This window comes from Xenopus laevis, chromosome 6L (genome assembly GCF_017654675.1).
Source record: "Xenopus laevis strain J_2021 chromosome 6L, Xenopus_laevis_v10.1, whole genome shotgun sequence".
NCBI classification, from domain to species: Eukaryota; Metazoa; Chordata; class Amphibia; order Anura; family Pipidae; genus Xenopus; species Xenopus laevis.
In genome coordinates this window covers 89850241-89863455 of record NC_054381.1, presented here as the reverse complement: position 1 = coordinate 89863455, position 13215 = coordinate 89850241, and the positions used below count along the sequence as shown (strand labels likewise).

Here is a 13215-nt window from a genome sequence, read left to right as displayed (position 1 = left end):
AAGTTATTAACTCCACTTTCATGGGACACGGGTAAATACAGTATACAGAACTTACAGGAAGATAAGGCGCTAGGTCCCCACATGACTCTGCTACAAGCAGTCTTCTTTCAGGGTATTTATGATTTATCTAAATACAAGATATAATTAAAATAATACTTTTATCACTGCAAATGACAATTTAAATATTTCTTACATTGCTGCAACTAAACTGGAAATTGACACTTTAAAAAAAAACAAACAAAAAACATTCCCTTTACTATTTCCGAGCCTCAATTCCAATCTATGATAAATGGTAACTATAATAAGATGCCATTACTATGCAGCATTTCATTACCAGGAGGTAATCATTACAGATAAATTAATATTATACTCCAGTTTTCTATTGCATCTTGAAAGGGATTTCTATTCTGCTAAGACAAAAAATAAAACAAAGTAACATAAAAAGGCAGGAAGCAAGATACACAGAACGAGAACACTATGCCATTTGGTGGGTCATAGGGCCAAATCAAAAATAATTAAATCACATGCCTAGATAGAAAGAGTAGAGAGAAACAGTGTCCTATCCACTACAGACTAAAGAAAACAGAAACACAGTTCTAAGACATTTGTAATTTATTTGGATCTGGCTGAATCATTATGGTGACTTTAAGAGAGAAGTACATGTTAAATGTTTTAACTCATCAAATTTAATCTCTTAAAGCTTTTGTTTTAAGTTTTATTGTACAGTTTGTCATTACTGGAAAAAAACAAGATTATATAGTATTCAGTACATATAGTATTTCGGTAAATAAAGAAAGATAACTGGAGAAATAAGCCACAGAACCCGCTGTGAAGGAATATAAGTTAATAATTTAGCAAGATCATCAAGAGAAGATATCCTGTGGTATATACTGGGGCTATGATGTACTGCCCATAAGCCTAATTTTTGATCAAATTTGTCTGAATAGCCTTTGCTTAGGTAGGTAAGGGCTTTATTTATCCAGCATGCAAATACTTTGAGCAGGTGGATTCAAGTAGAGTGCTGTTGCCTTCCTTGCATTAAAGAACAACCACTTCACCAAGATGTGTAAATGTCTTACACAGAGCTATGTGGTTCATATTGTTCAGGAGGCAAGCCTTATTTGACATAGCAAGCTTTGCTTCATAACATGCAAAACTTCTGTCGAAAATTAAGTTATACGAGCAGGTCTAAGGTTCAAATGTACTATATGTAATGGCCCACAGAGTGAAGATGCATAGGCATAAGATAAGATCTTTACAGCATGCTATACTGTATCAGGCTATAACTGCTGTTAATCCCAGAGGTGAGATATGAATACGGTAAGTGATTTAATAAAATAAGTCCTGTGTCTAGTAGAGGTTTATCATCAGCCCATTTCAAGTAGCAAGCCGGGAAAGGGTTACCTCTTTGCTTATTCAATATGAATTATACATGAGACACCAACTCCCTTATGGCTTTTATAGATTACAAATAAGCCATAAAGGGTAAAAATTCTATTTTACCTGTTCCCAACATTGTGGTAAAAGCTCGGCTTCAACTCGGGTTGGTCCCACATGGCGAGCAAATGCAACACACCCAGTCAATATCATCTGCCTAAATCATAAAAAGAACGGTAAAATTGTGCCCACGCTGGAATTAGTTATTCTGAAAGACAGCATATATTGCCTGGGCAAAAGAAGCACACACCAATGTATCGGACAGACTCCAACATTGAGACTTTGCTGAGTGGGGGACTAGTGTTTAGTAAATGGATTTTTTCAGAAATTTTAGTTAGAGATGGAACTCCTGTTAAATGTTCATTTCCAAGACAGCTCTGACATGTCTATGTCTGGTATAGAATACTCTAAAAAGCAGCTTTCAGTCTATTTTTAATAGTGTGAGAGGATAATGAGAAATAGGTTATTTTGATTAATGCTATATTCATAAATGTACACATAAGTACTAAGGCCGGACATGCTAAATTTGCATCATTGCTACTTCAAACACTGTCACTTATAAAAGAAAATACAAGTAAAATTATTTTCCCAAAACAGAATACAGAAGAAAACTTTACCTTTGTTCATCATCTGGGCGCTTGATTAAATTGAACAGAATATGTAGGAGCTGGTCTCTTTCTTTGGACTCTGGGTGAAGGCAGGCGGTGCACAGTATTAGTGGTATCAACTCCTATATTTTGGGTGTGAGAAAGCAGTGGATCAAGGTCAGTACAAGTAATAACACACACTAATTCTGCACCAAGCTATGTGCAAAATTGCACCAGAAGAAGAGACTATATGTTACCTGCATCTGCAAGGACAGGCCATTCTTTAGACCAAGCTGCAGCAGACTTCTGAAGTGATAATTAAAGCATAGACCCTACATATGCTTCTTAGCAGAATGTAAGTTACTGTATGCAACTGTTCTTATATGGGTGGCTACAATACATACTATAGTTTAAAAGGATATGGTCATTACGCAGGCCTTAAAACATGCATTTATAATTTAAATGTAACTTCCATTTGAGCAGATTTACTGTTTTTCACTCTATTTAAGCAGTTAAATAAAGCTGTTTATCTTGCTACCTTGCTTATAAAAAAAACAAAAAAAAAAAAAAACGAAGTATTAGAGAGGAACATGAAACACCGTTATGGTGTACCATAGGATTTTGCTGAAAAAATGGAGGAAATTAAAATGCTGTGTATACTACATACATTCATTTAAATACTACTAAACTAAGTAACAGAGAGGTGATTTGATATTCAGAGAGTAAAATGGTGCAAAGTTGTCCTGATCATAACCCAAAGCAAAAAAATATATATTTTATCAACAAAAGTTAAGTCTGTTTTCTATGGGTCACTGCCCTGGGTACACAAATATTCTAAAAAGCAACCAAACAAAATGTTAAATACAAGTATGGGATCCAATATACGGAAATCAGTTATCCAGAAAGCTCCAAATTACAGAATGTCCGTCTCCCATAGACTCCATTTTATAGAAAAATTTTTTGAAGTGATTTCCTTTTTCTCTGTAATAATAGAACAGTACCTTGTACTTGATACAAACTAAGATATAATTAATCCTTATTAGAAGCAAAACCAGCCTATGGGGTTTATTTAATGTTTACATGATTTTCTAGTAGACTAACGGTATTAAGATCCAAATTACGGAAAGATCCGTTATCCGGAAAACTGCAGGTCCCGAGCATTCTGGATAACAGGTCCCCTGTATATTGCATTTGTAAAACAGTTTTTAATCATTTAATAGGGGTCTATGGTGCCATCTTGTGGTTTTACATATTCTACTGCTCAGATAAAGTGGCAGTATATCCCTTTTAACATAAGTGCAATACATGGGGCTTATGCTAAACATATTTTTTGCCTATTGTTATAATCACAAAAAATCTATGTTTTTGCTAAACAAGACAAAGAGTGAATCTGAAGCTATTCCATATTTGGCTCTTGTGAGCTAGATATTTAGATTACTAGAGCACAGATACCAGAAGTCCATTATGCTAGTATCACAAAGGTCTGTTTCCATTATCAGAACTAATCTTCTACCTCAAGAAACAAACATGGAATATCTTAAATTTCCCTGGTTGCCCCATATATCTTGTGCAAAGAAGAACCAAAGGTTGCAGCGCACTCCTAAGGCGAAAGATCGTTCAGTACAATGTGAAGTTAAAACATCCGTCTTTATTCGTTACATTCAATTAAAAGGACAAAGCAGCCCAAGGTCTGACACGTTTCGTAAAAACGTACTTCCCCAGAGACCTCTGCCCCATATATCTTAAAGGGATGCTGTCATGAGGAAAAAAAAAATTCAAAATGAATCAGTTAATAGTGCTGCTCCAGCAGAATTCTGCACTTAAATCCATTTCTCAAAAGAGCAAACAGATTTTTTTATATTCAATTTTGAAATCTGACATGGGGCTAGACATATTTTCAATTTCCCAGCTGCCCCAAGTCATGTGACTTGTGCTTTGATAAACTTCAACCACTCTTTACTGCTGTACTGCAAGTTGGAGTGATATCACCCCCTCCCTTCCCCCCCCCAGCAGCCAAACAAAAGAACAATTGGAAGGTAACCGGATAACAGCTCCCTAACACAAGATAACAGCTGCCTGGTAGATCTAAGAACAGCACTCAATAGTAAAAACCCATGTCCCACTGAGACACATTCCGTTACACTGAGAAGGAAAAACAGCAGCCTGCCAGAAAGCATTTCTCTCCTAAAATGCAGGCACAAGTCACATGACCTGGGGCAGCTGGGAAATTGACAAAATGTCTAGCCCCATGTCAGATTTTAAAATTGGATATAAACAAATCTGTTTGCTCTTTTGAGAAATGGATTTCAGTGCAGAATTCTGCTGGAGTAGCACTATTAACTGATGCGTTTTGAAAAAAACATGTTTTCCGATAACAGGATCCCTTTAACATAAATTATTTTAATTAGAACAATAGACAAAAAGTATGTCCACCACATGCCCTATTCATTGCACTTATGATGAACAAGGGGATCTACTGCCCCTTTTAACATCAATCAGAATAAACTTTTAATTGCAGAATAACACTGAATACAAAGGCTAAGATCTGCTAGCTTTGCAGACCTTTGATGGTGTTTGGCCCAATCAGGTTGATCAAATTGTTTAGCCACTGAATCAGCAATCAGATTTCATTGGAGACATGAGGAGCTGACTGTAGTCCTAAGGGCTCTTACACAAGGCCGTTTTTACCTGCGCTCCCCTGCTATGTGGATTCTTCCGTTCAGTGGCAGGGGAGCGCAGGAGTAGACGCAGACAATTATTTTGAAGGGGGCTGTACTCACACAGACGCATGCAAGCGCAAAACGCAGGTTGAGATGCAGCATGCTGGATTTCACCTGCGTTTGACACATACATGTGTCTGTTTGAGTACAGCCCCCTTCAAAATAATGGACTGCGTCTACTCCTGCGCTCCCCTCGGCTGAAAGGAAGAAAGCGCAACGCAGGGGAGCACAGGTAAAATCGGCCATGTGTAAGAGCCCTAATGCAATAGGATTTTGGATTAACAGATTTAATAGGCATGTATCGTTGCTATAAAGCAGCACAGCTCACCCCTTTTTATCCCCAAGTTTACAAATAGTGATTGATATAAGGTCTCTACTGGGCCAAATAAATGCCAATTCCCACTGAGCTGCTGGATCATAAAACAATGGTGGTACATCCTGAAGAGGTGTACGGGCCTCATAAAGGTGAGAACCCCTAGCGTTGACTAGCACTGCATTTAACGTCAATAACATTGACAAATAACTAAAACATGTTAATAAATTTATATTATTGCTTATATTAAATTTCTTTCAGTAGGCAACATTGTATATGAGTTTCCATCCCCTTTAACTACCCTTTTATGATAATATTCCATGTATTTAACTAAAAGAGCATAATTGGGGTATAGATGTAATTGTTTCTTTATCCTTATGGAGCAGCAGTTTTCAAATGTGTCTTTAAAAACCATTGTTCTGAAGCGTGGGTAGGTTTGACTTAAAAGGAAAATATACCCCTGTTTTTGACATGAGCCCATTCAGCTTGTTATGATAAAACCGCATTGAGGCTGTCTAAACTGGTAGAAATTAATGCATTTTTGACACAAACACAGTTTGAAAGCACAACATGAAAAGTAAGAAATACCCTGTCCTTGCCTTAAAGGGGTAGTTCATCTTCAGGTTAACTTTTAGTATGTTACTCTTTCCAGCTTTCAAATAGGTGTCACTGACCCCATCTAAAAACAAATGCTCTGTAAGGCTATTAATGTATTGTTATTGCTCCTTTTTTATTTTTCATCTTTCTTTTCAGGCCTCTCCTATTTATATTCCAGTCTCTTATTCAAATCAATGCATGGCTTCTAGGGTAATTTGGACCCTAGCAACCAGACTGATGAGATTGCAAACTGGAGAGCTGCTGAATAAACAACTAAATAACTCAAAAACCACAAATAATAAAAAATTAAAACCACATGCAAATTGTCTCAGAATATCACTCTCTACTAGGGTTGCCACCCTGGAAAAATGATGTTTGATCCTAATGTTATTAATAGGGAAAAAAGATAATATATAGGAAGTCCGGTATTTTTTTCCAGAAAAGGTGGTAACCCTACTCTCTACATCATACTACAAGTTAACTCAAAGGTGAACGACCCCTTTAAATGGACTGTCCCCCAGAGGCTGTCTGAGTCATCACCCTTGTTCCAAGTGAAAATGATGTTTTCTGGGTAACAAAGTCCATTCTTCTTTTCTAAGAGGACTGAGCACTGCTCACCCTTCTCAAAGTTACAATCTGGTCTAAAGCTTTGGAAGTACTTCTTCTGCCTGCTTGACCCCATCTCCCCTCCTTAAAGGAATTGTTCAGTATAAAAATAAAAACTGGATACACATAGGCTGTGCGAAATACAAACATTTTTCAATATGTAATCTATAAAGGCTGGAGTGAATGGATATGCAACATAATAGCAAGAACACTACTTCCTGCTTTGCAGCTCTCTTGGTTTCCACTGATTAGTTACCAGGCAGTAACCAATCAGTGACTTGAGGGAGGGCCACATGGGTCATAACGGTTTGCTTTTGAATCTGAGCTGAATGCGGAGGATCAATTGCAAACTTACTGAACAGTTATGTTCCGTGTGGGCCCTGCTTCAAGTCGCTGACTGACTCAGCGTTAGAGAGCTGGAAAGCAGTAAGTTAGGTTCTGTTATGTCAAACATCCAGTCACTACAGCCTTTATACATTACATTTTTGCCTAATTTACTATATTAGAAACATTTTCTATTTTGCACAGCCTATCTATTTACCTAGTTTTTATTTTTACACTAAACTGTTCCTTTAACCTGAAATAAGATCAGAAGCATGCTGGAGGTGTGTGCAGGAGTGACTGGCAGATTATCCAATCAGCAGCCAGAAGGTGTTCAGTCCCAGTGCAGCAAATAAGAAGAGACATAGTGAGAGTATGAAGTATGGAAGGTGCAGGAGGGGTCAAGCAAGAGGAAGGATGGGACTTTAAAAATGCAGGGTGGGTGGTGGTCAGTCCTCTAAGAAAAGAATTAGGAACTTCAGTATCACAGAATGCACCCCTTTCGCTTGAAACAAGAAGACTGAGCGGGATAGGTCACACAACCTCTTGGGGTAGGAATATGGTTGGCTAAAATCAGTGGATTTCTTACATGATTTCCTTTCAAACTGGTTTTTTGAAACAAAAAAAAAAAAAAAAACTTCTAGATTTTTAAAGGATTAAACCAGCTTTATAGACTCATGCCAATAATCCACATTACCTGACCTCCTCTTCCTTAATGAACTCAGAATAAAATTACTGGTGGGTTCTGAGGACAAGCATAACAAATTTTGTTAAAAAAAAAATCCCATAGATGCATCAAAGATGAGACAAGTTAAATAAAATCCCTTTAACCATTGTGGCATCCTTTACTACAATAGATGTGCCAGCTATCATCAAAAGAATGGTGGTAATACGGAGCTGAAAGGTGATTTTCTAAAGGATAAGGTTCAGGTGCACATGAAGTAAAGCAACAATAAAGCAAAACAGACTAAATATATTTTTTTATTAAAATCTTACTATTTAGGGAGAAAACACAGAAGGATTCCTATAGATTCTCTAAAAGCCTGACTATTCTGTGCATCAATGCCAACAGAAAGGTAAATACAGACAAGGTACCAGAAAGCAGTGCTTGTGGGTTCCAGCAGGATATTGTATCCAAAGCATATAGGGGAAAGGACAGGATACCATGCAGCAGCACTGGACTCACCTGACACAGATGTACAACCATTCTCTAGAAGAAGATGCATGCACAAAAAAAGGAATGTCAACTAACTACAATTTAAAAGTTTTTTTGTTATTTTCTCCTTTGTGCAGAGAAACTGAAAACCGAGTATAAGATAGATGGCATACCCTACCTCTCTCTTGGCAAGCAGCACATTCGGAACAATATGAGGCAGGCAGCGTCCAAGCATCTTCATAACTCCATTTTCACTGTCAGCAATCCGTGAAACCTTTTCAAACGGAGTACCACAAATAGAGTACAGTCAGAGTGAGATGCAATAAACACCTATGTAAATACCTTCCCAACAACTAATCTGGATTTGAAAGGGCAATAAACAATAAGCACTGAATAACTAGGCTTGAGCATAAAATAATCTTTTTGTCTTTAATTACATAAAACCTATATTTTGTATTTGGTACAATACATGGTGATATCAAAAGTTGCAATGACTCCCACACACATCGGTTTCACACTGAAACATTGCCTTTATATTGTGAATAAAAGCTTTTTTTTTTTTTTAACAACTTTTATGTCTCATTTTAATTCTTTAAAATATAAGTTGAATCTACTTCCACTCGCTGTGTCTACTTACACGTCAGATTTAATCAGTTTGTCACCTACTCCACAATATGAGTAGTCATGGTAGGGCTCTATACTATTTCAAACGTCAACTAATGTATGTGTTGGACATTGATTTGTACAGAATACAATGCAATTTCCTCAAATGTTTACAACCTGCTTGTGTTCTGCGATTATTCTTTGTTTAATAAAAGAGGAATTGTTTCAAAAAACCAACAAAAAAAAAACCCAGCACATTTTAATTATTGACTTTAGAAACCTGCATGAAAATCATAAATCAATCAAATAGAAATAACTTTTTCCACATTTACCTCTGAGCCCAAGCGACTATCTGCTGACATCCGACAAAAAGAGAGCAGTGCCTGTTGGAATGCAGGTGACAGTTTCCTACAAAAGACAATATCAAAATAATGTGAGTTTTAATGAATATAAAACAAGGCAGTGGCAGCTTTGTTAAAATGAGTTAAACCAAATGCTCTGGTTTTACCGTTTTCTACTGTTTATTACTACCCCAAACAGGAACTAAAATACAATTTCTATGACTGCAGCAATTTTAATTGAGAGCAGGCTTTTGGGTGTCATAATTGTACCCCATATATCACTACATTAACCTACATGTACATTCCCAAGCTATATGGATGTGAAAACTGGACACAATATTAAACTAAAGTTAATTTGAGAAACACGTTCTTTATCGCAATAGAACATGAGTTTAATCCATCATGGGGTTAACGTTTCTATGTGGTTTCTTCACATGACACCAACATTATAATGCTATGAATGTGGAAGATGTGTGAGACTTGCCCATATTTCTCAGTACATTGTGCAATCTAATCTTCCCTTATGTAGACAAAAAATATATTATTTCTAAATTAGATGGCACCCATGTGCTCACGGACAACAAAATGGGGACCGTGAAAGGAAAGAGCAGAACGAGTTAAATGGGTCACAAAAATCTTGAAAAAGGTCTGGAAATGAGCGTTAATTTCTTTTTCATTTTCTAATTATTGGTTATCCTGACTGGGCCCTCTTTTCTTCCTTCAAACATAAAAACACCTATATAACGTTCCTCTGTTTTTTTGTGGATGTCTTCCAGCAAAGCTGTAGAAGTCCAAGTGCTGTCAATGTACAGTGCAGTGCTCCGTATGGAAGTAGCACATAATAAAAAAAAAAAAGTTAGTTTCTTTTTACTTACAGCAATACATTGCTTACCTATTAGGTTTATCGAAGTGGACACCGTCTTTGCTGGGCGGAGCAGAGAGGAGTGTCGCCTTGCAGATTTTTGCAACGTCCGGGCTAGGAGAGATATCCTGTGACACCTGACAGAGTGGCTCAGATTCACTTTGCTGAGAAGGCAGACCTTCCTCTGTTACTTCACATTTAGCATCACTGTCTGGAATTCGGATATCTATGTAGTGGTCATTCTCTTCTGAATTCTGGCTCTGCAATCTACCAGAGGTTGGTGGGGCAGCAGTGCAAACCTCTGAAGCAGAACTTTCCTTCTGAAAACATTCAATTTGCCTATAAAATAAATTGTAAATGTGCTTGAAATAAAAAATAAAATAAAAGCTAATACAGAATCCACTCAAAAAGTTCCACCATTTCCAAAATCGCAGCACATTTATTCGTGAATATTACTCTGAGTCCAATGCTGTTGATATGTACATGCCAGGATGGCCTGGGATTGCATTTTGTATTGGTCCTGCTAACTGGGCAGGTCCAATGTTGTACCGCGACTGCACCACGCACTCTGGACTGATCAGAATATGTAAGGTTTGTGTTTTTGTGTGTGGTTAGTATGTAGTAGGGCAAGTATTTTGATTGTTACCAATGTGTTTGTGCTATGCAGTAAATATTGCTTTTTGCATATTACATCACTACTTCTTTCTCACGTACTAATAATTGAATGACTGATACAAGGCTTTAGTTGATCAAAGCAGCCACAAGCTGCTTGGCTGATTTTAAAGAAGTTAATACAGCACCCTTGATTACTGCTATCCAGACAACCTAGCAAAGGCATTACATTTGCCACAAGACAAATTAATATTGTTATTTATATGGTGCCATCATCTCGCACAGTGCTTTAAAGGATGCAACATTTCACCAGAATAGATGCGGTTAAAATTGCATGCTATTAAGAAAGAATAGGGACAGGCCCTGATCACAAGACTTTACAATATAAGCATTAGCCTTTAAAGGATGAAAAAAAATTGGAATCTTTACCTCTCAAGACTGCCAATTTGCTCCAACAAAGCAGCTTTCTCGTTGTCGCAAAGGAGAATTTTATCTTCCAGTTCTTTAATTATTGCAGATTGCTAAAAGAAAGTTACCAATAATAATATTAAATACATGCTGCATTTGCATAGCATATACGAGTGAATAATGCTGTTGGATGGGAACAGATGGGGTACAGCTTTAAAATTGAAGGAAATAAGTAAAACTAAGGAGGTAAATAGGAATTCGGATAAAGGATGTGAAGATAAAAATTATGGTAAAAGGAAAACAAAAAGGCAACAATTAGCAACCTTAGCAATAAGTGTGTAGTGATGGTGTAAAACAGTGTGAATAGATAAATATCTACAACAATTAAAGGACAAGTTAAGTTAAAAATCCTTGGCTACCTAAGACCATGTACATGTGCAGTATAGATGCTATAGACTATATTGGACTTGTGTGTGCTTCTGGATAGTTGAAAGGGACCACTGGGAATCAGCTAAACATGGTGGAGATGATAGGAATATACCCCCAGGCCAGTGCATTATTCAGTGAATATTAGCAATTGTAATCGCAGGGGAGTGCCTAACAAAAACTCTGTGATTTTCATTTTCCTTGACTTCTAATATTTTTCAGTTCTGCATTTACCACTTTGATGTCAAATTAATAGTTTACCTGGGAAATATTGGAATCTGGTGTAACAGCCTGGGTGGGCTCCAGGTCACCTTCACTAACACCAACTGCAATGTCTGCAACATCTTTTGAAACAGTTTGATGGATACTTAAGTTGCGATAAAGCTGCAGCAAGTCTGGTGGCTTTGGAGTATTCAAGCCTACATCATCCCAAAGTTCAAAATCCTGCATAGGAAAGTATTAACATGTTATACTGCCAAAATGATGATTTCCTTACAATGTTTCTTCTGCAATAGCAATACATATTTTAGAATAATTTTTTAACATAATGAAAAGTGTTTAAATTATCAGAACAAATTATTAGAGTATGGTGGAAGAAAATCCAAATCATGTCTAACACTATATTTCAAATTAGATGAGCATAAATTGTTCAGTTCATTAAGGTGACTTTATATTTGGACTACAAGAAAAATTGTGCATTTGCTATGTGCTTATTTACCAAATTTGCAAACAGTATGCTTTTCCACAGCAACCTTATTAATATTTCAGCATTTCAGTGGTGTATCCCCATACTACAAACCACACTACATTTGTGATTAATGAATATTAAACAGATATCACTACAAACTACCACGAAAATGTTTGTACACATCTCAATAAGCACACATAAATCCCAAATTATTTACATTCAATGGTCAACACAAAAGGCTGAAATCTACTGAGATCCATTCTGATGAACACATGAAAAAAAGAAAAAAAATGTATCCCATAACCAGAGTGTGGGCTCTATTAGCCTGCACCTCTGGTGGGGTAAAAAAAAAATTCAGGATTACCAATGCCCTTGTTCTGCTCTCTGCATTAGCGTATTTTTTAGTAGACAAAGTATGATCGGAATTACGGAAAAAATCAGTTTTCCGGTTGCCCTGAGCATTCTGGATGACAGGTCCCATACCTGTATAGGATTTATTTTTTGTATATGCAGGTCTGAACAAATATTTATTTACAATAAAGATTAACAGTCAGATATTTAGGTAGACTAGAGGAAGGAAGAACACGCCCATGCAGCTTTCAAGGCGGGAAACTATATAGCAAGAGCAAGTTGCCTAGGCACATATCATCAGTTATACACAAAGTATTACTAGCATTGCAGTTAACATGCAGCTACTATGTACAGGTATGGGATCTGTTATCTGGAAACCCATTATACAGAGAGCTCCGAATTATGGGACAGTCATCTCTGTAATATGCAATTTTAAACAAATAATCCACATTTAAAAAAAAATGATTTCTTTTTTTTTGTAATAAAAAAAACAGTACCACATACTTGTCCCAACTAAGATATAATTAATCCTTATTTATGGCAGAGCAATCCTCTTGAGTTTAATTAACATTTACATTTTGTTATAGAAAATGTTATGCATGGAGATCAAAATTATAGAAAGACCCCTTTTCTGGAAAACCCCAGGTCCAAACCATTCTGAATAACAGGTTCCATACCTGTACAATGATTTTTCGAGCTAGTATAGCATATAAGATATGATAATATCTTAGTGACAGTACCAACGGGTAGGTGGTTAGGTAGAAGGTAGAAAGGTGAAAGACTGTATAAAGATAACAAAGGTAAGGTGTATTTAAATAAATTAGAATTTAAAAAAAAAAAAAAAACATACCTGATCATCATTTTCATCAGAAAAAGTTATTGAAGTGAGCTTGTTATTATTTTTCAGTAAATACTCATTGACAAGGAAATTTAATGCTCTTTTTTCTAGAGGCTTTATGGGTTCCTAAAAGAAACAAAGCACATGAATATATTATAATTAACATGTATTTTTAGAGCACCAACATATTGAGTAGCGCTGTAAAATAAATGCGTTTATACAAAAAAATCCCATGAATTAGATACATAGAACATACAGATTTACATATATAACAACCAGTAGAAAAGGTGAGGAAGACCCTGTGCAAAAGAGTTTACAATCTAAAGGAGAAGGGAATGAGACATAACAA

General features: G+C 36.4%; 1 protein-coding gene across 8 annotated transcripts in view; it reads right to left on the bottom strand.

The window, feature by feature from the left end:
• Window positions 1-13215, bottom strand: part of relch.L (RAB11 binding and LisH L homeolog) — a 79329-nt gene that overhangs the window by 40686 nt on the left and 25428 nt on the right. For 5 of the 8 annotated variants that reach the window (XM_041566256.1, XM_041566257.1, XM_041566258.1 and 2 more), the window contains exons 5-14: window positions 12879-12992; window positions 11251-11433; window positions 10585-10676; window positions 9574-9882; window positions 8673-8748; window positions 7916-8011; window positions 7768-7791; window positions 2055-2167; window positions 1504-1594; window positions 56-127 (exon numbers count right to left, since the gene is read on the bottom strand). In XM_041566256.1, coding sequence (XP_041422190.1) covers window positions 56-127; window positions 1504-1594; window positions 2055-2167; window positions 7768-7791; window positions 7916-8011; window positions 8673-8748; window positions 9574-9882; window positions 10585-10676; window positions 11251-11433; window positions 12879-12992 — 1170 coding nt within the window. The remainder of the gene's footprint in view (window positions 1-55; window positions 128-1503; window positions 1595-2054; window positions 2168-7767; window positions 7792-7915; window positions 8012-8672; window positions 8749-9573; window positions 9883-10584; window positions 10677-11250; window positions 11434-12878; window positions 12993-13215) is intronic. The other 3 variants (XM_018267715.2, XM_018267714.2, XM_018267717.2) reach the window with 1 other exon arrangement.